The sequence below is a fragment of the Rhinolophus sinicus genome, linkage group LG03 (genome assembly GCF_036562045.2).
Source record: "Rhinolophus sinicus isolate RSC01 linkage group LG03, ASM3656204v1, whole genome shotgun sequence".
In the NCBI taxonomy this organism is placed as follows: Eukaryota; Metazoa; Chordata; class Mammalia; order Chiroptera; family Rhinolophidae; genus Rhinolophus; species Rhinolophus sinicus.
In genome coordinates, this window is record NC_133753.1 from 29,749,382 (window position 1) to 29,774,378 (window position 24,997).

The window sequence follows — 24,997 nt, forward strand, 5'->3', positions numbered from 1 at the left end:
AGGGAGGAAGACACTAGAGTGAGGAAAAGAAAAGGAAGAGACAGGGATTTGAGGGGGTAAATCTAGTAGATAGAAAAGAAAGTATGGGTTTATAGAAGGGGACAATATGTAAATGCAGAATATTCTGCTATTCCTTATTGAAAATTCATACCAAGAGGGTAAGGATGACTAATGAACTTGCTGCAAGATAAACAAGCAAGTTGGCATACCATGGAATGAAAATAAGTATAACTAAACCACTACAGCCTTAAAGGAGAAAAGAAAAAAACACCAGTAGACAAATTAATAGACAAGCTTAATAAAGAGATAAACTACATTTTGAAAAGCGATTCAAAGAACACAAGAAAAAGCTAAAGAGAGAGAAAAATCTGGGAGACAGAAGAAAAAGAAAAGGGAAAATGTTGAAAGACAAAAACAGAGTTCAAAGAAGTCAAATGGAAGTCAAGAAAGTCTTCAACAAGATGTAGAAACAGAAGGAGTCCAAACCCATAGCGCAAAGCAATGTTTGCGAATGGAAAGCAGCTCCTTTGATCAGTAATAGTTACTCTTAAGTCGTAGCCTCTATTCCTCCAGAGTTCATCTTTAAGCCCTTCCAATCTAGAGTGGAGCTAGTGTGTGGATAGAAAGAAGAGATTTATAATGAACACAGCAGTTTAGATGAGTAGTTCAAAATGTCTCATCAAATGTTTCAACAGATTTGTATAATGACTAAATGGAAATGGTGATGAAGAACTAGCTGTCTTTACCAAGAATAACAACAACAACAAACAACAACAACAACAAAAAACAAAAACAACAATAAAAGAACACCCTCTCCCTTCCAGAGGTGGCTTAAAGAATTAACAAAAAATTCATTCATAGCATAATTTAATAAAGAAACCCAAGTTTTGCTTTGTGGCACCTCAATTTAGAACTATATATTTCAAACAGTTCTGGAAGAGAAATAATGGATAATGAGAACAATTCAACTCCCTGACTCTGAATATTTAGGTTCACAAATTGCCAACAGCAGTATAACCAATGTTTTCGCATTTATATATCACATTGGCTATTTGCCGTAGCTTTGAGGGAAATCACTTTTAAAATCAATAATTACATAAACTTCTTTAGTGGCCTTCAGTATATATGTTAACAAAGTGAGGAAAATAATTTTAAAAATTAAAAAATATTTACGCATATAGAGGATGCCCCACTCTCTTGCACCATGAACTGGTCATAATATTTACTTCATTTTATAAAATCCCAGTATGAAGATTTTTACCTAACTCACAATGCAGTGGAATTTACCTGAAAGAATAAAGTTGAAAACAACTATTGTTGTTGTTCTTACACATATGAACTGTAAAGAAGGAAACAAGGGTCTGTCTCAAGTTTTATGTTGTTTTTTTCTTTGTCTTACCCTGGCTTTTTACTCAGTGGGAAAAAAAATAAATAAAAGGAAAGTCTGAAACACAAAATAAAAACCAAGATTTTGGCCTAATACCAAATTTGTCAGGGACTACAACTGAAAGGTATGGTACTGAATTATCTATTCCTTTATTCTATTGGATTATGATATTTTACTACAATCAAATCTGACTTTATGGTGTTGACAATTCCCCTTTCAACTGGAATCAAAACTAAAATAATGTGTACAAACAGGATATTAAAGTCAATGGAGAAAATGAAATATACAAGAGACTTATTGAAAATATAGACATTCATTTACTAATCAAGAATGTTTCAGACATCAAATAATTCATTTAATCTGTTGCAACATGTTTTTACATGTGTAATATAATTTTTGTAGAAGAATCACATTGTTTATTAACAAATCTTAAAGCCATGAAACAGAAAACAAAAGGGGGCGAGCACATAATGATAAGGGAAAAAGCAAAAATGCTTTAAACAAAGCTGAGAAAATTTTAACAAACAACCACAATCTTTAGATACAGTTAGAGAAGTGACTTACCTTATGCTTAGGTCATAACAAGAATAGCACAGTGTTTAAAGTCAGCTCTTCATTATGGGAGGTACAATTGAAAGCCATAGGTTATAATAACATGAATTGCTACACAGAAATGAAGAGTTTTTCAGCCCAACATGAAAAGCTAACTCTTATGGGAGAACATTTCAACTTGTGTTTAATGCAACATGAAGAACAATTGAGGGTGTAAACATTAAAACACATGAATCTCACACCAATAAGAGAGAGACGGCCCAGTCTCTCAGGAACACAGAAGATTTCATCTGTGACCATATTTGTGACACATAAGGGAAGGCACATCACTCTAACATTGAAAGATGCATGCATAATGTATAACCATCCATCGACAACTAGCGCCCCCCCATTCCCCCATCCCACTCATACACACACAAGCCCACTGAGATACAGGGAAAGAATGTAGTGCCAAGCTGTTATGAAGAAAGCAGGACACACACAAGCATAGCAGTGGTCATGTGATTTGAGAGGTGTTCTTCCCTTAAACCATCCCATCACCATGCTTATTTTAAAGAAGCCAGGAAAAGACCCTCTTCAATGCTGCAGTAGCTACGAGCCCCCAGCTTGAAGCTAGAGTGTAGAATTTTGATCACCGTTCCCTGCGATGTCAGGGGCTCTCCAGTGGAAGCCAGATGTGTAACACCAGTTAGTGGGGTACAAATGTGTGAATAACAAACATCTTTTCCCTTCTGCATTTCACAGAAGTGAAGGAAGAGAGATACAAATAAAATAAAACCCACGTTAAGAATAGGTTCATAACAATATAAATATTAAAATGAAGATTACATTTGATTGCATGTTAACACAACTCAGGTTTCATAAAAACTGCCTTTATTTTGCTGCTCACCAGGCTAATCTGTATTTTTTTTCCTTGTAAACATTTGGAATAAATCAACATAATATGATTTGAAAAATTCTGAGCAGTTGGTAAAATGGGGTTAAAGTCAAGAACAAAAGAAGTCATCTTTGATGGGCATTAAGAAAGCCCTCTCTTTCTATTTTTAGCATGACTTTTAGCCAGCAGTCACATTTAAACTTAGAAAATAATTAAGCTTCTGTATATCTGCTTACTTATGTAATCTGAGAAATTCTATGGCAATGGTTTGGAAACACCTAATTTAAATTTTATTCTTTTTATATTTTAAAAAGCAAACAACAAAAAAGGCTACCTATTTTGAAACTGTTAGTAACTTTCATATGTACTTTTCTCTACTATCAATAAAACATGGGCTGTTCCTGCCAATAATAGGGTCATATCAGCTCAGTAGAAAAAATTTCAAATTTGCTTTCCTATAATTGATGATGGTAGTTAACTCAGTCTATTTTATTTTTTGTATGAGATGAGTTTTGAGTCATGTGTGGCATACAAGTTAGTTAGCAGATTTTTAACTGTTCAAAAATCATTTACTTTTATTATCATTTTCTCTCCCTCATCCTACTCTTAGCAGGCCAGAATATCTTGACCTTTCCGTTAATATGTCTTTATTAATTTAGGCTCTAGGCCCTCATGTAATCTTGGTGCCTTCACGGGGAAAACAAAAACTATGGGGCGATAAGGAGACAATCAAGTATCAGTGATTTTAGCTATAAATGTGGAAACAAATGTTAGCAGTTGTTATGATCAGTGGAGCCACTAACAGTTGTGAAATAATTCTGTAATTACACATACTCTCATCGTAACTTCCTCACGAGCTCAAAAATGGAGGCAAATTCTTATTTTTGACTCAAAGAAAGAAAAAAAAAAATCCATGTATAGTTATATGTTTTTCAATAGGGATTTACCAAAACTTTATGTAAATGTCATAGCCATATGGCTATATGTACTTGTGAGAATGCAAACAATATAATCTAAGGCATGGAGCAAAGTCTGAACTAGCTCCTCTAGAATATTCCTTGTACTCTTGAGCTTTTAGACCTTAGGCAAGCTCTTTCCTCTCTCTGGAATACCCTGTTGCTTATTTTCTGCTCCAAATACTACTTGTCCTTTAAGATCCAGGTTAAATTGTACCAGGTGCAAAAAATACCCCCAAGTTCCTTAATCAGAAATAATTTCGTCTCTCCCTAAATTCTTTTAACAGTCTTTTTGAAATATAATGTAAGTACCATAAAATTCACTCATTTTAGGTATATAATTTTATGACTTCCAATAAATTTATATGGCAGTATAATCATCACCACAATCTGGTTTTAGGGTTACCTAAATTCTTAAGGCCTCTTATCTGAACTTCCATTATAAGAGTCATCATAGTTACTTATATTCCAATTATTGGTGCAGGTCCCCAAATATACTGGAGGTTCTTGGAGGAAAAGGACAATGACTTTAATTCTCTTTATATTTTTTACTATGTCAAACATAGTGCTTCATACAGAGTACAGAGTAAACATTTGCTAAATCTGAATGTTTATTTTGTAGTAATTACAGTTTTTCAATTTATATTGAACTAATTTTTACTTATTTGAGTCTGCAACTATTAAGAGACATAATATGAAAAGTACGTGGGTTATAGTTAAGAAATATCTGGGTACCCTACAGAATGATCTTAAAAGTTTGGAAAATACATTACTATTAATACTACTTAAGGTTAATCAAATAGTGACATTTGGAATCCAATAAAGGTTATTCTATACCAAAGGTTTAAAGTCAGGTTAAGAAGTTCCCTTATTTTCTAAGAGAAAAGGATCTTCTATATCTCATATGGTCAGGTCACTAGAATGACAAAGATAATAGAGATTTTTGAAGCAACATGGCCCTTTTCACTTCAATTATTCTACCTTACTAAAATTATTAAGGAGTAATCTATGAAAGAACAAACATTACTGAATACCACTTACTCATAAAAATAAAACTTAAGAGGAGAAAAAGAACCTCATTGGCATTTACTCAGATTATTTGCCTCTGTAGCCCACCCAGAAACAGAAGGAAAGGTTTGATTTAAACAACATTAAGCCAACAGCTTTACAATCTCAGACTCTTAAATTCTATTTCTTTCCTCACTTTTTATAGCAAAAATGGATAATTAGTCTAGGAAAGCTCTCTTCCATAGTTCCATTTATTCATCATTTTGTCTGGATAAATTAAGATACAAGTATTTTGCTCATCTGAGCCTAATAACAACTCATTTGTGTTTAATTAGATTTATTATTTCACAATACACATTCAACTGAAGAACTGAGAGTTTTGGTTTATTTATGACATGAAAGGCAGCATGATAAAGGCAATGTCCAGTGGAATGGTTTCTAATATTGGTTTTCCTTTTCCTAGCTGTGTGGTCTTAGACATGACATTCAACATCTGAAAGTTTTAATTTCCTTATCCATAAAAATGGGGAAAATTAAGTAGGATAATGTATATGAAAGTGAAAACTATAGAAAATGAAAGAGAACAATACAAATCTAAGTCATTATTATTATCCTCATGTAGATTTTAAGTCACCTACATTTTATATAGGTAGAATCTGAGCACAGCGAGAATAAAGAATTTGCTCCAGATCATGCCAGGAATCAGTGACAATATACTTGCCAATTTCTAAACTAAAGCTTCAGAAAAAGGCTGAGTTAAGGTCTGAGGTTACCTCTGCAAGGATTAATCTAATTCTGTGTTGCATGGTTTTAGTCAATTTATCTCATTTCTATGGGACTTCAGTTTCCTCATCTGCAAAATGAGGATGTTTCCAGGGATTTCAACTGAGGTTGATGCACCCCTTGGGAGAATCTGTGGATAAGAAGTCGGGGGTCCATGTACTGGAATGGAGAAAAAAAAATTATCTTTTTTATATTCACCAACCCAAATAAATTTTAGTATTTCCTTTCACGATGAGATTAGGTGACAAGCCACAGCAAGATTAGCAGAACATATTGCTTCAAATTATTATGAATATCTTAAAACACTGTCACATTCACAAAGATTTCAAATTACAGTAGTCTGACTTGCTGTTAGATTTTGTTATTTAATGAATTTAAAAAGCAGTATATGATTTGTTTTTGCACATATTTTGATAATTATTTCAATTTAATCAATTTACTCTGTAATCCTACATATTTTATTCATATATTTAAAAATATTTTTCTGAAAAGAAGAGTGTAGGCTTTGCCAGATTCCCAAATGGGTCCATGGGGAAAAAAAGGTTAAAAAAACTGAACTAGATAAATTCCAAACTTCCTTTTATGTCTAGGATTTTGTGGCTCTAAGAAACCTTTTCCACCTCATTTGCCCTTCATCAAATCATATGTAAAAGAAGTCCTTCTTTTTTTGAGAAAATTATATACAATTGGTTATTGAGTTAACCAATTGCCCATTTAATAGACCATCTAAGAAAGAAAAAAAGAACATGGTTATCAAAAAGTTATAAAGACCTCAGACTTAAAAAAAAAAAAAATTCTGCTTCACTTGCTCTTTTCCCATTGAATTAATTAAAAGGAATAATTGTTTAACAATCATCACATTGAAAACTCTCTAACCAAAGGTGAACTTACACACACACACACACACACACACACACACACACACACCCATAACTAATTATTCTCTGAACTCTTGATCGTATGTTCATCACACATAGAGAGCAACAATGCTATTATTTATGTACAACATAAACTTTTGCAAGCACACAGACAATATTTAAAAGCAGTACAATTTTATAAATCTTTTCCAGAGGACTATTCTTAAATGTTGTTCCACTGTTATATAAATTATTATTGTCTTAAATTCCACTGAGCTTTCTTAAGTCCTGGGTAAATGTGAAGAATTCTTTTATCCCTCAGTATTGACCTCTTCTAAAAAAGCTAGAAATCTAACAGGTTATGTTACATAGTTGGTGAAGTGAATTATAATAATTAGCATTGTAAATCAAAGGCCTATTTATGCTGTTTTATAGGTAACTTGTGAGTTCCTTATTTCTAAAGCGAATAGTATAATAAATAGAAGATACCTAAGAATAGAACTGGTTATTACCATGACTCAAGGTAATATGAATTCGAACATCAATGATGAATATTCTTAATGTATTTCCTATATAAGCTTTACTTATAAATTGAGTCACTCTCAAGGGCGTCTACAAAATTTGTAATCCCCAAGCTTGTGTCCCCTTGGCACCAACATTTTTGAGTTGATTTTTGTTCTGAGAATTTTAATGTTGATCATAAATATGAGGAAAATGCACTACCTAATTATATATATATAACAAAGCTAAATAAAATATCTTTTGACTATTAGGGATTTCGGATTATTCATGACACCATTTCCCAATCTTCTGATGACTGATTATTTTACAGAGAAATTTATCTCTATTCTAGAGATGAAAAGCCGGGATTGTTACTGGCTTTAGATCACACAGTAAAGTAGTGAAGAGGAGCAGAACATGCCACCCCAAAGTGTTCTGCTTTGTTTTGTGGATTATTTTGAGCTGAGACAATCGAGACCCAGAAGACTCAAGAAAAACTTTTATCTCTACCTTAAATACCTAAATTTAGACAGGGAGGCCTGACTCAGGGAGAGTGTTATTACCAGAGATAACTTTCATAAGAATGATTTATCTCTATGGCAGGGCAAACATCTAATTACCAAATACCTGCTCTTTTTATTGTCCCATGAATTACCTTCCCCACTCTGAAGCCTCAGGCCCCTATCCCATTCCTTAGCTCGTGGCATATAAGCCTCAACCACTTGACTTGCTGTTGGGTCTCATTACGGTTTGGTTTCATATTTTTATGGGATTCCTATATGTACAAAATTAAAAATTTGTTTTTCTCCTATTAATCTGTCTTATGTCAATTTAATTATTGGACCAGCCAAAGAACTTTGAAGGGTAGAAGTTAATTTTTTTCTTCCCAATAGAACAGAATTTAGCACTCTTAACTTCCAAATTCATTTCTCTGTACACTAGCAGATGACCCTTTCTTTCTAACCTAACCATCGCATTCGTAATCAGACTACTAACTTTCATTGCTGTTTTGCTGTTGACTATTTCTCTTAGCATTGAGAATCACTTGGAATAGGCATTTGGATGTAGGAGTGAAGGAAAACTGATGTAATGAAAGGCAGTTTGGGCAGTAGCACTTGAGCCAGATTGCCTGAATTTGAATCTTGGTTCTATCATTATTAGCTGTACAACACTGAATAAGTCACAATCTCTTTATACCTTTGTTTTCTTATGAATAAAACGAGAATAATAGCAATACCTATCTCATAAGGTTGTTTTGAAGAAAATAAGATAATATTTGTCAAGTACTTGCTTAGAAGAATACCCCGCCCATGGTGAACAGTGAATGGGTATTAGCCAATAGTATGTTTCTTGTTGTTACTACAATCATTCTTTTGTTTGAATGATATTCTGGACCTGTAATAAAGAATGTTGACTACAGTAATTTCTTTTATGATTTTAACAGTTCTCATTAGTAAGATTAGTTTAGATTAGATTAGGTAAGTATTTGTGAAGAAAGTTTTAAAAAACACTGATAAATTTTATGAAATAGAGATTAAGAGACAGATACAGTCAAGAATATGAAAATCTGAATTATTGAGCATTTGTAATTGTTACCGTTTTTTTGGCACTTTTAGAAGAAAGTCACATTGGTTTTCATTAAACGTGAGTTTTGAAATACTGAGTTTCTAAGTAGATTTAATATTCTCCTTGGTTTTTATTGAAGGGTAGCAGAATATGCCACCCCAAAATTTATCTCAAGATTATTTGGAGAAACAGGAGAAGCTCTGAAAAAAGAGTAGAAGTTACCCTTTTGTTAGAAAAATTTATGTTTATAAAAGAAACCTCCATTTATGAGAGTACCTTCCTCTGTACCTGGAAGAGCAGGAAGACTTAAAATCACAAGAGAATTTTATCGATGGAATAGGCACTGATTTAAATCTACATAACAAATCTTACTCTTGTTTACTGTGCTTTTCCTGGTAACCTCTCCCACCTTTCTTTTGTCTTTAGCTGAATGGCATTTAAGTTGGCAGTTTAGGCTATCTCGGGAAGTTATGCATTTTCCCTGGGTATTTCCCAAGTACACATGAGGTATACATGTTAATAAACTTTTAACATGTTTGTTTTTTCCCTTATCAATCTTTTATCACAGGGGGTCAGGTAAGAACTCAAAAAGGCAGATGGAAAATTATTTTCCTCTCCTATACATTAAGTGTCATATCATATCACTTATTTATTCATTACAAAACAAACAACTAGTGCTTCTACTGAATATAATATGCCAAGTAAAAGTATGGCTGCATTGTTTTCCTTTCTAAACCAAAGGCAAGTATATTACAGTATTGGTTTAAGAGTTGTGACTTATTTCTCTAAATGCTTAAGTAGCATTCATAAGGCACATGGAAGATTTATACATAAAGGAAAGACATTTCTATACTGTACTAGTAAAGTAGCAATGATTTAAAAACGTTTAGGAAGTTCCTTTGAGGTCTGGCAGTAAGAGCTCAGTTTTCTGAGGCTTTATATTACAATCCATTTGTGGTACATATCATGTTGTTATTGAAGCCTCTCATGATCTAACCAAGTAAACAGTTAACAGATATAGCTTGATATTATTATTAGACTCTCGTTTATATTATATATATCCTCTCCATATTCTCTGTAGTCTCAAGTTTTAGATGTTCGAGCTAAATCAAATGGGAAGGGAGGAAATCTATTGCCATTAAAATTGAACTTTCAGCTTTCAAAGAAGGGATAACTGTGGTAAAAGTTAATGTTTTTTAAAAAAGGTAAACTCACGACTCTCATACAAATGTAAAATGAATGTGTCAAAGATTATTTTATCAAAATTGTTAATTAATGAAAGAACTAGGAAAAGGTTCTAATTGGTTCAAAAAAGAGTTAGGAAAACATACATACATGAACCATCAGGAATAATGAAATGAATTTTCAGATCAGTTGAGCAAAAATCAATTGCTTCTCCAATTGGATGCAATGTGCATTTCCATGCATTAGGATCATTTGCATTACTATTAACATGTTACAACTTAGTGTTATACAACAGCGCAGACAATGAAAAGAGATGACTCAAAGGGTTGCCCTGGACAAGAAAGTCAGTATTTTTTGTCTGTTTCAAAGACTTTCACAATTTTACCTGAGAACTTTATGGCCTAGGAGCACCTATTAATAAAATTTATGTCTGTTAATTGAACACTAGTTTATTTTTGAGTGTGTTTGTCCCCTAGTGTATACCTTCAGTTTCTAAGATTGTATGAAATACCTACTGTACTCACTTTCAAATTGACTGTAGTTTCTGTTTTGACTGTAATATTAAAATAGTAGCTTACCATATTGAGAAAAATGGAAAAAAATTTATATCAAATATACACTGTTCCTATTCAAAATTTGACTTAAAACATAATTTCCAAGGATTAATACAAAACAAAATTTTGTAGTTTTCTTTTTCACTGAAGTCCAATGAAAACTCAGTGTGAATATAAACAGTATCTTGTCAAGATTCAATCATGAAAAATTCCCAAGAACAACCTATTAAAATCAAACAAATGCAATGTAATGTAATATATAAGCGAAATACAGTGACCATGGACTACTACGTAGTTAGGCATCATATTTTATGGATGAAGTTTCATTTTAGATTTTTTGTTTTTTAAAGAAAAAGCTAAATAAACATGTAAGAAAAAGTCTGAATTAGAAGGGACATTTATTTTAACAACATTGTTAAATTTAGGTTTATAGATAATTTGAGTTGTTTTAGCCCACTTTAATTACGTTGAAACATATGCATTTGTTCCATCTACATTACTGTTCTGTTCCCTCCTATCAGTGCAAGTTCACATTCACATAACTCATTTTTAGGATGAAGATAGGTAAGGTTATTTTAGATGTGTGTACATTTTTTAACGTAAGCCCTACAGCCCTACAGCTGTAGGTCCAGGCACACGTTCTAATTTGACCTGCTAAAGCTAGAGACTTGTGCATGCAACAAATCCTTCTTTAAGCAGACAAAAAGCAGAAAGTTATGTTAGCTACATGACCTTGACCAAATTATTTAACTTTTTAAGCATTAGTTTCCACATGTACAAGAGTCAGGATAATTACGTCACGCATTTACCGAATAAATACTCTTGAGCACCTACCCAGTGCCAGGCTCTGATCTAGGTACACGGGGTAAAACATGAACAAGATGGACAGGAAACTTGCTACCTTGCAGCTTACATTCTAATAGGAGCAGATAGATAATAAGCACTTTAAACTAATAGGCAAATCAGTAAGATAGTTTCAGATAGCATTTTTTGTTTATTGAAGTTTTACTATACATTTCTGCATAAAAGCTCTTATGATACCATATTGCTATTAACCCTCTACAGCTACTATACTTATTAGGATTCTCCAGACTGTGGATCTGTACTAAACTGGAAGTATTAAGGCATTTTCAAAGTGTACAGAAAAACGCATCACATGGGATATAATAATCATGAAACTAGTGAAAGCTGTTATAAAGAATTTCTATTCTTAGCACTCTTCGATACCGATGTCCAAAATACATTAAGCTTCATTTAGAACAGAACGATGTTATTCATTATGCAAGGGAGTGTTTTGGTTCAGTGTTAATACTTTTTGTTTCTTTTGGATTTCTGTTGTGTTCCTTTTGATTTCCTATGTATTTCTAGTTTTGACCTATGGCACTGTGGCTTGGTGGGGTCAGGAAGAGCAGTTTTTGAGATACGTTGCCTACTTCTGCTAAGTTGATTTTATTTCTGTTTTAGCACAACAAACTGGAAAATGATCAATCTGTGTGTGTGTGATATAAAATATATTTAAATAAATATGTATATTTATTTATGGGTATATATCGCACATATACCCATATCGTGCCATTTGTGTGTGTATTCTATCTCCACTAGTACATACCAAAAATGAGTAAAATCATGCTACTGAACAAATGTTATTCAACAAATAAATATGAGTAGAAATATATCAGGAAGTCATAAAAGCAAAATGGATCCTGAGAAATATGGTACCATTCAAATGCAGGGTCAAACTATGCCATACATGTTGAAAAAATATATTTCTAATTTTCTATCATATAATGCATTAGTCTTATATAAGATATTTTAAACAAAGAGAACTTGAGCTTTGTCATAACTTTAATTATTAAAAATATGTTAAAATATCAAAAGAGATTACAATAAAACATTAATATTTGTTAAATCTAGGTGGTCAGTGTATGGGTGTTTGTTATATTATTTATTCTTTGCTATATATTTGAAATACTTCATTAAAAAATGAGAACTATAAAAAAAAGAAAAAAGGGAACTGATTCATCAAAGGACATTTAAATGAGGCTGCCAATACCTATAAACTCTTAAGATTTCTTGAATTTAAAATTTGGGAACATCTGGATACTCTTTTGCCCTGTGTATTTTAAGAACAAACACACCCCCAATGTTTTCAAAGCATATATTTTTCATTATTTATTTCCTTGGCTAAGTATATATTGAACTGAGAATGCTGTTAAATTGCAACCACTGTCCTTGACAGTCTTACCATTAACCAATTTACCCCCTCTACTCTTCCCAGGGTTGTTTCAGGTAGCTTTGCTGTGCCTTACACCGCTCAGTTGTTACATGAGGAATACAATCAGGTCAAACGGCAGAAGCTCATCCACCAGAGATTTCCAACTCTTAAATCTCTTACATACTAGTTGTTGTTAAAATTTTTCCACATAGGGAATTCTTTAAAGATAATTCTTCCTTCTATATATGCTTCTTAATTCTTTATTTACATTGTCTATAGAATTCTCTACTTTCTCCTCTTTTCTTCAATTCACCATCCTTATTATTTATTTCTATTAAATGCTAATAGCAATTAATATGGGAGACTTCAAAGGTAATTTTTTTCTTGCTTATCCATATTTGTCACTGAATATGTGAAAAACAAGACAAATGCTACTGAAAATGAAAGAACAGAAACTGCTGTTGAAAATGAGACATTTGATTTTTTAAAAAAAATTGTAAAACTCAAACCTTTTAGTATAATATAGAGTAACCATTATATTATTTGTTCAAATCAATCTTAATTGTTGACAGATTTCTTTTGAACCATCAACACATCCTTTCTCAGTCCTTGCCCTGCATACATATCCACAATAATATTTAGGATTGTTTTATAGTCTATAATCATAGAATAGCTGTGAAGCTAACTGGTTTTACAAATCTGTAACCCTGGACTCATTAGCATTAAGTTTTAACTCAACTAAGATGGAAAAGGTACATATTTATAAATAGTCTTTTCACAGGGTCACCATACGACTTAAAAATTTTACAGGTAGAAATGTTATACTTAATTCATTTATGTTACTTTCATCCAGATTATCTCTCCCATATTCCTGTGAGCTAGTTGGGCTAGAATGTAGGCACAGTATATTGCTTAGTTGCCATATTTAAACACTACATAAGCTATGCTCATCCCATTTTGTTTCTTTAAAAAGCAAACTGAGATTCACATAGTCATTTTAACAATTATTAAGGTTCATATTCTTACTCATTGGCTGAGATGGGTTGAATTTTTATTCATTGAAGAGGGAAAGGCAAATAAGAAACAGGTAGAGATAACGAAGACAGGTTGTTTCTATTTAAAAAACACATACACACACAAGGAAAGGGAAAAGAAGTGCAAAAAGAGTGAACTATAGGGAACTGCAGTAAGAAAGTAGGTGAATGTACATGAGGTAATAAATAACAGAATGGGGATTCTTACAGATTATTTTCCTCTTTACACTTTTTACTTCAACTTTCAAAACTCATGGCAGACCATAAAAACACCAATATCATCCCTGATCTGAAATTAATAATGTAGGAATATAAAGATTAAACACCCAATTTCAGGACCATTCACTTTCTTCCTAGCTTTTCAAGATGAAGCTGTAATGTGGAAGGAAAAAGGAAGATTTTTTTTCACTTGGTAAACAGCATCTAGTTTAATTTATTTTCTAGTAAACAAAAAATGCATACATGAAACAAGATGATTGCTTAGTGGAACTAATGAAGGGTACTGATCACTTGCTCTTTAAACCAATGCGTCTCATAAACATTTAAAATATTGAAGGCAATTGTAAAGTTTGTTTAAAAAACAGTTTGGAACGGTCATGATATGAAGGAGTTTGATATGTCATGTTTGATATATTTGAAGTTGTATGAGTAGGCTGTGAAATTTGATGATAAGGCAATTAAAATCCGTCTTAATTTGACCCAAACTACCTCAGACTCTGTGTCAAATATTTGAAATTGAAGATTGATTCAACATTTCCTCGTACAACCTCTTTCAGGTCTTGATGACCTCCTTTTTTCTCTTTCCTACTCTCCCACTGATGTGCACTCTTTGATGGGATGCCTACCTGCACAACAGAGAAGTACCAGCGACTAATTTAGCATCTGATTGCAGAAGACCAGTTGTGTCTGTTTCCACTTTTATTCCTGGGAATTCCCTTCTCTGTCAGGCACAGTACAGAGCTCATCACTGATTTCTGCAGCTTCCATACTAAGTTCAAAGGGCTAGATTGCTATAGGAATTTTTCTTTCAGTGCAGATACACACAGCAGTCTTCTCAAAGAGCCACACATTAGTTCATGCCATGCTTCTCAACAAGAACAGTTAGGTATGGCAGCCCAAACAATCAGATTTAATTGCTGAGTGCTGGTATAGCAGCAAGTTGCCAAAGGAAAAAAAAGCAAAACCAAAACAAAAACCCAGCAAGCCCCATTTTTATGACTCTAGGCAATACTGAGTGCAGAATGGCACGGACAAAATTTCAAAAATAGACTCTTCTTATCCTAAGGCAGACTTAGAAATAGCACAAGGAAAATTGTTAATATAATTGAAAACTATGGCTATAAAAGTCCATATAAATCTGAATTCCACTCAGGGTTTCATGGAATACGAATCCAAAAATATCTTTAAGGTCTTACTGAATTTGCCCTTGTTCCATAAGTTGCTGCTTATGCTCTGCAACTATTTAATAGGAGAAATTCAGGGTAAGTGATGCATTCTTTAAATACTGAAGCAGAAACCAAAATGAAAAACCAGGGCTTGATTCCTTTTTCCTCCCTTCTCTTTTCTCCCCTCCCTCCTCTGTCTTTCATTCTTTTTTCACCCCTTAAAATGCAAAACATTTGGGTGTCAACAGAACTACTTTTTCTCCCCTCTCAATTCCAGGACATACATTCAATATTAGTTTTCCTATGTATAATACACAGCTAGCTGTTGTATTATAGAATAATATTTTATATAATAATCTTAAACTGTGTTTCATAATTCTTCGCTTTCTGTAGTAACAAGTCACATGAATATTAAGTCAAAAGCACTTTAAAAGGTAGATTCATAAAAGGTGCAAGCACGTATATTTCAAAGGCTATATGTGATTTCAATTTATCATCCAATGCATTGATACTTACTCCTGGATATAAAATATCTCACTAAAAACTAAACATGAGTCTGGGTCCCCAGAATATTTATTTAAACTGAAGTCAGTATGATAAAATGAGCATAACTGTAAAGTATTCAGACATCATATACACGTAATTATACAAGTTGAACTTTTCAAAGCTAATGGAAAACATTAACATACATTCTCCATTTTTATTTCTAGCTTAGCCTATTAACGATGATAGGGTACCTTGTGGAAAAACCCTCAACAGTTCTCTATAATTCTTACTTCTGTAATTCTTGTTAAAAATGAGAATAAAATGAAAATTCTGTCTTAGATACTGCAAAAAGATAAAGATAAAAAAGTTAAAAAACTCTTGAATAATAGGCATAGCATACACAGGATTATTAAGACTGTAAATATTATAATCTACATTGGAGAATGAGAGCTGCAATTGTAAAATAGGGTTGGAAGTGTTCATTAGATAATGCAAGTAAGAGGCTAAAAATACATGGGAAAGACTATCAGTATGATTAAAATGGATGCCAGAGGGATTCAATATATTCCCTTAAATTCAAGTGAGTGGACTTAAAAAATATATTTATCCAATTCCTTTGCATAAACTATATCTCTTTTGCATATGCTATGTATTCTGACTTGTAATGTTCACTGGCGTTCTCTCTTTTTCAGTGTCTCCTGTATCATTCAAATGTATTATATAACAGCAGAACAGAGGAGAGCAGTAATATTAATAAATAGTAGTATCACGCTTTGCCTTTATCTCTCCTTTTGAAACAGGTCTGTACTTGGCAAATCAATTAAATAAGTCTTACCATCAAGTTAGAATAAATGACACCATCTCTGTATAGAGAAAAATGCGGCCTAAAGAAATATTATGGCATATTTAAAGTTATATAACAAGGCCCCAAAAACTCAAATCTATTCTAGGAAAATTTGCCCTAAGCAAGTTCTTTTTTGGGGACTTAACAATAATTTGGTGAATTTTAAAATAACTCTCCCATGACTATTCTGTGAACATAGGACCCAAGAATGGTGCTTTTCCTGTAGACATTTTTGACGGTAACACTAAATAGCTTTAATTTTCAGAGCCAAAGGCATTTCCTCTAGTAATGTTTTTGAACACTACAGCCTGAATACATAGGATGTGATTTAAAAACAAAAACAAAAACACAATTCCAACTTGTAAAATCCTTAAGTGAGGCCCCATTTAAAATTTTTGCTACATTCTCTATGTACCTATATGGCAATGGCTTCCTTTGGTGTAGATGCTCAATAGATACTTGATGATTAATCATGACCTATTGGTAGTGTTAGCAAAACCGAGGTATAAACAATCAAGTAGAAATAACACAATCATATCCATTCAACTTTTACATTTACTCAGGACATCAAAATCTGTTACAGACTTTCAAGCTCAAAGCATGTTTTGTTATCTGCATTTGGCACCGAATAGAAAGGAAAATGCACAGAGGATAATCAAGATCCAATTCCTTTAAAATTGTACCATTCATATTTTAAGAGGATTAAAAATCCTGTTTGCTACATTCATGATAAATGAGCTCTCTCATGAACAGACTAGGCGGTAGAAATAACCTCTTTTAATTCAGCCATATATAAATCTCTGTTTTATTTTCTCAGCTGGCTTAAAGACCTCTGTCTTGTTGAGAACATACTAAGAACACAGAAGGCATTTAGGAAGTCAGAAAAATCAGCATTCACTACTAGGAAGTGGTGTTAGAAATAACATCACACTAGAAAGCTTATTGAAATTTAACTATATAGGCACAAACCCTTAATATAAATGTCCAATTTATAAATTCATTCAACAAACACTGATTGACGATGCTGTGAAGTCCTTGCCCCAAATTGCCAGAGTTTCCATCTCCCTTTACCTTCCACCATAATAAGTATTGTAAGGAAGGTGTCTCATTTGTGCTGTTGGAGGAAGAAAACAGAATGTAAGATCCTGTTTTGCCATTCAGAATTTGTCAGGGTAAAAATGCCTCAGAGTAGGCTGGATTCTGTTAATGCGTTTTCCCAAGAAAAAAATGTTGCAAATAGTATATAGATTCCTACATTAATCAATTTGACACTCAATTAAACTAAACTATGGTGCTATTTCAACTTATTAAGAGTAATATAAACTTTTGAGCCCTAGCCTAGACATCTGGTCACCATTTATAAAGTTAGTTTCATGGCAAACTGCTTTGCCTCACTTACAAGTTGGGAGTGCCTGTAGAGTTTGAAATAAAATGGAATTCAAGGGCCATATACGTAATGATGGGGTTCAGGACATGCTACCCCAAAGTATGGCACCTTGGCATACTGAATATTGTGAACTGAAGAAATTTGAGAAAAAGGAAGAAGAAGGTCTTTCTGTTCTTCCCCTGCCTTTCTCCCCTGAAATAGGTCCTAGACCCTCATGTGACAGGTGCCCTGTCTATACCCCGAGGAGAGGAGCATCCTCATCTCCAAGCTGGAGGGACACAGAGGATCAGAACAAACAGGCCTTGCTAAGTGTCTTTGAGTTTACTACCCTTCGGTCTTACTCTTTGCCCTATCCTATTTCTTCATGACTGTCTACTCATCATCAAAACTAGCATAAAAACACTTGTTTCTTTGGGTCTTCATTTTCTGTGTCATGTGAAATTTATATAAATACATTTGTATGCTTCTCTCCTATTAATCTTTGTCAGGTTAATTTTCAGACCCAACCAGGGACCCGAACAGGGTCAAGGAGAACTTTTTCCTGCCCTACAATAATAATTATAATAAAAAAGCACTATTCTTATTAGCTATAATCTTCAGTGAGGTGGGGTGTGTGGGCGCTGAGCAATCCAGACAATACACAGGAAAGTGATTTTGGAGAAGACACAAGAAAAACTGGAGAAGACAGTCAAGTGACCAAATGAAAAGAAGGCTGTATCTCATAAATAGATGTTCATACATATCTTATTCAATACACTTGACCATGATTAGGAAAAAGAAGCAAGCAGGAATGGTACAAGTGTTGACGTCAAGTTAGGTCAAGTTGATAGTAGAGTTAATAATACTTGATTTTTCAGTCAGACTATGGCTAATAACCATATGTAAAACATTTTACAGCATGACAAAGCAGCAGATACTATGACAGAGTGAGTTCAAACTAAAAATAACATTATCTTTTGACCTTAGTAATTGTTAATATTTACTGAGTACTTATCAGGTACTATACCAAGCAGTATTAAATGATTCAATATTTAATGTACCCTAAAAAGGTGGTATCATTCTCATTTGATAGGAATATGAAGTGCAGACAAGTTAACTTGCCTAGTGTTACAAAGCTAGTGAGAGCAGGGTTGCAAATCCAGCCCAAACTCTACTGTCAGCATTATGCTGCATTGGTCTTCAGTAAGTTTACTTCAACATTGTGAGAAAACCAATAAATATTAACTGCCAAAGCATGAACACCTTTAGAATACGATAAGAAGCTGGTTCAACTTGATGCTTTCCAAAAAATAGCTTATTTAAAAGTTTTTTCAAATAAATACATGCCCCAAACTCTCAAATTTTATATTCACATGGTAACCATGAGGCTATTTAGAAATTTTCAGTATGCAAAGAAAAAAGAAGGAGATTTCCCAAAGAAGAAATTTTAAGTGTGGCTTTAAATAACAAATGGTTTCAAGAAGTACTGAATTACTTAAAAGCAGAGAAAGAATTACTATATCTTTCTCAACTCTGGGAGAGAAATAAGCCTTGATGCACTATACATCCATTGTATGTAATAAATTAGCTTCTCTTTTATGAATCTAGAATGGCACCACCTTCATAGGAGCTTGAGAAAACGGCCACACAAATCACTCCTTGTTCTGTGGTTTAGATGAGGAATTCGGGTTGAGAACGGAAGTGTTTTTGAAAAGGGGGAAAAAGGTGACCAGAGAAAACTGGTAATTCTATTTACTGAAGTCTGTCTAGTCTGCACATTTCATTGTATCCAAATGCATGTTAGTGTGAACAAGCAAAAGAAAATTTACATGGTGGTCGAGTAGATACTTCTCTGAATCTTTAAAAATTAGATTCAACCACACCTGTCTGTAAATCTATGGGTATGAACCACAGCAGGGTAGACCATAGCTGCTTAGTATTCATTAAATCTCTGTGATTTACAGGAAGCAGTGCAGACATACACTGGAACTACCTTCCATATAGAATAGACAATTGGGTTAATTAAGACAGAAGAAAAATGGAGACAAGATGCTGTGGTGCATTAAGGGCACAGGAAGGAAATGATGGGCATCAGCCAGTGAGGAGTAAAAATCACGTTGATGTCCATTTCTCTCACTATTGGATAGAGAGCAATAAACAAAAGATACTGGAAATTTAATGTTGATCCTTCTTTTGATTTAAATTGCCTACCAATGCTGCCTTTGTATCTTGGTAATAGATAACAAAGCTTTAACCAGGGGCCTATATATAACTTATTTATCAAATAATAACACTGGATTCTGACTTCAATTCTGTTGAAAGCTAACTAAATACTTCCTACTGGCTTAACAATAAACCTCAGCTTTCTATATTTTTTTTGCTTGTGTACTAATTCTGATTCCCATATGAATTCCTACATGAATTTATGAAAGCACGATTTTTCAAAGACTTTTAGTTGCCAGTGTTTTCCAAACAGGATGTCAAGGAGACTGATTGGGGTCACAGAGTAGAAAGCTGCACTGCTCTAGGTAAACTTCAGGTTTCAACAACAGGGCAAGAAAGTCAATTTTATAGTTTGAGACTCTTCTTCCCTCCTATTACGTCCAAAGTCAATAGGAGCTAGACTTGTAGAGATTGGAATAACTATTTGATATCGATGGAGCCTACAATCAAGAAAAATCGAGATAGCTACCCGTTATTTAATTATTTTGAAAAAATGGAGTATCAGAATATAATGTAGGAAGTCAGTAAGGCAGTACAGAATTAAAACATTTTAGAAGCACTGACCTAGATTAATATATGCTTCAGGGAATTACAAAAAATGCATGCAAATTTTAGTGACATTTGACACATACATAATGGGATGTTTGACATTGGGTTCTAACTCATCATCTGGTCAATATGTGTTTATTAAATGCTTACTGTGTGCTAGATGGGGGAAGGGAGTCTAAGACCCCAAAGGAGCGAAGTCAATGTCTTTACCCAATCAAGTTTCATAATGTAATAACAGAATAAATACTATTATGCTCCTAACTCTGATGTGGGTGGGGGTTTGGGGGAGATTATCAGGAAAGGCTTCTTGGAGCTAGGATATATGAGCAGAGTTTTAAGGGACAATTATAAATTAGTTAGGTGAAGAAAAGGCAGAAAAGTCAGAGAAAAAGGCAAGTGTAATTCACAGATGTTAGGGACCCTGGCAATTGGGAAATTGCAAAAAGTATGGCTGACGCTAATTTTAACCATGATAGAGAGTGTTCAGAGGAGTAGTTGATGAGGTAGGTAAGGACCAATTCCTAAGGGTTGTAGAGAGCCACCGCAAAATTTTAAGTAGGGGAATTTCATGATTACATTAACATTTTAATACATTCATTCTGGTGAGCAATGTGAAAATGGATTAAAAATATTTATGGGATAAATGATGAGGGTAGAGGAACTAGTTTGAAGATTAATCTCTTAATCCAAATGAGAAATTCAACTAAAATCACTGAAAGTAGTTATGGAGGGAAGGGTGCAGATTCTAGAGATACAAAATCTGTAGGACGTAGGCCATGAGGGATATAACTCCTAGATTTACTGTCTGAATAATTGGATATGTCATATATTGTAATAGAGGATAAAGGAACAAATTTTGGGGCTGAGTTATGTTCAAGGTGCTTTTAACTCTGGAGAGAGATGTGAGCTATAGATAGTTGACGCCAAGGTAGTTACTACATAGTAATATGATGGTAGTATATGTGAAGTTCTTAGAATGATCCCTGACCAAATTAAGTGCTATATAAGAAGAAGTGATAATGATGATGGATGGTGATGATCATAATAATAATGGTTGATTATGAGATCAACCCAGAAGTATACAGAGCATTACTGTCCAATAGAACTTTCTGTGATGATGAGAATGTTCTGTATCTATACTTTCTAATATGGTAGCTACTAGCCACATGTGACTATGAGAACTTGGAATGTGGCTGCTGCAACTGAGAAACGAAATTTTGAATTTTATTTAATTTGAATGAATTTAAATAGAAAGGCCACATGTGATTACTGGCTATTATATTGGACAGTGCAGATATATAGTGAGAAATGGAACAGAGACTCTGGGAGTGAATCAAGTTGATCACCAACATGAAAGGAACCGTAGAAAAACAATCAAATAGGCAGGATGAAAAACAATATAGGGTAATACTGTCTATAAACACAATTGAAATTCCCTTGAGAGGATGATCTGGGTGAATGGGAGCTGGTAGAGGAGGTTTCCTGGAGGAAGATGGGCTGCAGCTATGAAGTAGAAGAGAGCACTTCAGGAGACAGAATAGCACGAACAATGGCCAATAAGAAAGTAGAAACAATATGACAAGAAGGTTCACCTTGGCTGGATAAAGAATAAGAGGTGAATTGTCTTTGTTTACCAGGGACTGAGAGGGTTCTGGAATGTAGAACTTTCAGTTTAAAACTGGGACAATCCCAGGATGTGGTACTTCAAATGTTAAAATCAGGAACAGTCCTGGGCAAACTGGGAGGAATTGGTCACTAAAAATGTTAGCTAAATAATGGCTGGTCAAAGTATGAAGGACTTTGACAGAGAGGCATTTACTCTTGATACAACGACTTAGAGGTAGGCTATTATAGCTTTTTTGATTGGAGAGTTGAAAGAAATTACAGTAGCCTTGGGAAAATTAGTCTGACATAAGAGAAAAGAAGAATTACAAAAAGGGAATCCAATTATTTAGCTACTCTTGTAAACTGAGTCTGAGGTTATTAGGGCTTAAACATCCAAGTTAGAGAAGAAAAAGAAACTTACATTTATTTAACGCTTACTATGCCCAGGTACTCTATCAGAGTTTACATAAATTATCAATTCTCCCTGAAACCCAGATGTGGAAACTTTATAAACTTTAGAAAAGTTGATTGATTTATTTAAGCACTCACCATTTTCCAAATATTTTTTGAGTGCCTGCTATATGACATACAAAGTTCATAATTTATCTTACTAAAGTCAGTGTTTAAAAGTAGATCTGGCTACAAAGTTCATTGTTCATGTCATGTTTTGGAAGTAAGAATTAAAAGGAGGTAATTCAAAAGAATAACAAAAGTGACGAAATTTAATAACACACTGTCAAAATAAAAAATAAGTAAGAGTGTAAAATAACTAGAAGACTTCTATGTTGGGAAACTTTAGGAACATGACCTAAGAAACTTGAGAACACGAGAGAGAGAGAGAAGGAATTTAGATAGCAAAGTTGGATATACTGACTTTGAGATCATAAAAGGACATTCAAACAGCAGCTGGAAATACAGATATGAATGCAAGCAAGGTATGCCATTTTAGTGCATATTATAATGTGCTAACAGTTATTTGGCCTCTAATTATATTTTGAATTAATCTATTTTATTTATAAAATGATAACATCATATGAAAATGCTAATCTGTATATGTATGAGGCTGAATTTCCATAGAAGTATTTTATAGACTTTATTAATTTCTATTTCCATGAAGAGATATTTATATCAAAGAGATATTTATAGCAGATATTTATATTTATATTTATCTCTTGTTCCTCTCAAAGACATACATAACTTATATCATAGCTTTAAGATATTTAGCTCAAGAACTTCCTAAACTTGTTATCCATGCATTAATAGTTTCTCATCTTAAACTTTAAAATTTTCATGCCTTATTTTCACTGATGACCTCTTTTGTATTTCAGATGATCACAGTATGAGGCAGTATATGAGGGTAAGCAGAAATTCACTAATGTCAACTACAGTAGTGTGTTTAAAAAATCTTTTTATCATGGAAATTTAAAAATGTATACCCAGGTAGACAGAAGTACCCATCATCTTTTTTCAAAAATTATCTACCAATTCTTTTTAAAGAATTTTTTTTTTTATTTTTTACTTATTTTTATTTTTTAATTTTTTTAAAGATTTGATTGGGGAAGGGGTACAGGACTTTATTGGGGGACAGTATGAACTTCCAGGCCTTTTTTTTTTTTCCAAGTCAAGTTGCTGTCCTTTCAATCTTAGTTGTGGAGGGTGCCATTCGACTTCAAGTTGTCCTTTCATTCTTAGTTGTGGAGGGAGCAGCTCAGCTCCAGGTCCAGTTAGCGTTGCTAGTTGCAGGGGGCACAGCCCACCATCCCTTGCGGGAGCCGAACTGGCAACCTTGTGGTTTAGAGGATGCGCTCCAACCAAATGAGCCATCTGGGAGCTCAGCGGCATCTCAGCTCAAGGTGCCGTGTTCAATCTTTAGTTGCAGGGGGCGCTGCCCACCATCCCTTGCGGGACTTGAGAAGTGAACTGGCAACCTTGTGGTTGAGAGCCCACTGGCCCATATGGGAATCGAACAGGCAGCCTTCGGAGTTAGGAGCACAGAGCTCTAACCGCCTGAGCCACCATGCCAGCCCAAGAATTTTTTAGATAAGATAGATTTACCAACTATCCCTGTCAAAGAGAAAGTCATGTGCTTTCCCATTATTTATATGTCTGGTCATGTATTTGGACGTCAGAGAGAGGTATGTACTTAATTTTCTCATTTTGACCCAATTTATACAGTCTAACTCATTTTTTAAAAATTCAAAAATGAGGCAGGAGTCAAGAAACTTTGGTAGTAGTAGTTGTAGTGTTTTAAAAAGATACTATTTTTAACAGATTTCTTTACACTACCTCCAAATTCCCATCTATTATATATAAACAGCATGAAAATAATACATATAAAATGAAAGAAAAGAGTGGAACATTACAGGAAAATGTATTGAAATAAACAGTAAATCAACTATTAAAGGTTTTCTAAGTGAGATTTTATATAGTAGAAAACCTTAAGTGATTATCTGTGTAGAATATTCATTTTATGAATCTTTATTTTATTACAATTTCTTCTAGTTTAAACAATTTGTGGTCCTGTTGGTGTTTTAAAAAGGGAAGAACTTTATAAACAGGAAATGCGGCAGTGTTTAAAGTCCAGTTTTCTTTGGTCCCTTCTTTCCTTCCTCCCTTCCTTTCTTGAATATGTAGATTTACTATTATCTGCAATTCAACTGAAGCTTCCATTTGCAGAAGCTCTACTCTGTCATCCAGTTGAGGTTTACTTCAATCAGAATTGGTGTTTTACTAGTGTGTTAAGAGTTCAAAGGGCAACTGTGTTGTATATTATAACTTAAAAAAGCCACTGTTTTCTTTAGGGAGCTAAAAGGTCTTAAGCATTAAATAAAAATATAATTAAGTTTCAGTCTTTGTCCACTCAATAGGAAAAATCAATTTAGCTTCAAAATTTCAAATGATCTAAATCAACCTTGATACTGGGAAATCTAAGACATTAAAGATCAGTGTTCAAGGGTCCAAGGTAAATTAATTTGGGGGGATCTAGACACTGTTACAAATCTCTAAAGATTTATATTTAGAGCATATTCCAGCTTTTCAAATAAATCAGAAAAGACCACTATTT

The 24,997-nt window shown here is 33.6% G+C and overlaps 1 protein-coding gene across 33 annotated transcripts in view; it reads right to left on the minus strand.

Moving 5' to 3' along the window:
* Positions 1 to 24,997, minus strand: part of GPHN (gephyrin) — a 428,300-nt gene that overhangs the window by 116,583 nt on the left and 286,720 nt on the right. For 12 of the 33 annotated variants that reach the window (XM_074327335.1, XM_074327330.1, XM_074327334.1 and 9 more), the window contains one exon: positions 546 to 608. The exons of the other annotated variants lie outside the window; for them this stretch is intronic. In XM_074327335.1, coding sequence (XP_074183436.1) covers positions 546 to 608 — 63 coding nt within the window. The remainder of the gene's footprint in view (positions 1 to 545; positions 609 to 24,997) is intronic. 33 annotated transcript variants of the gene reach the window in all.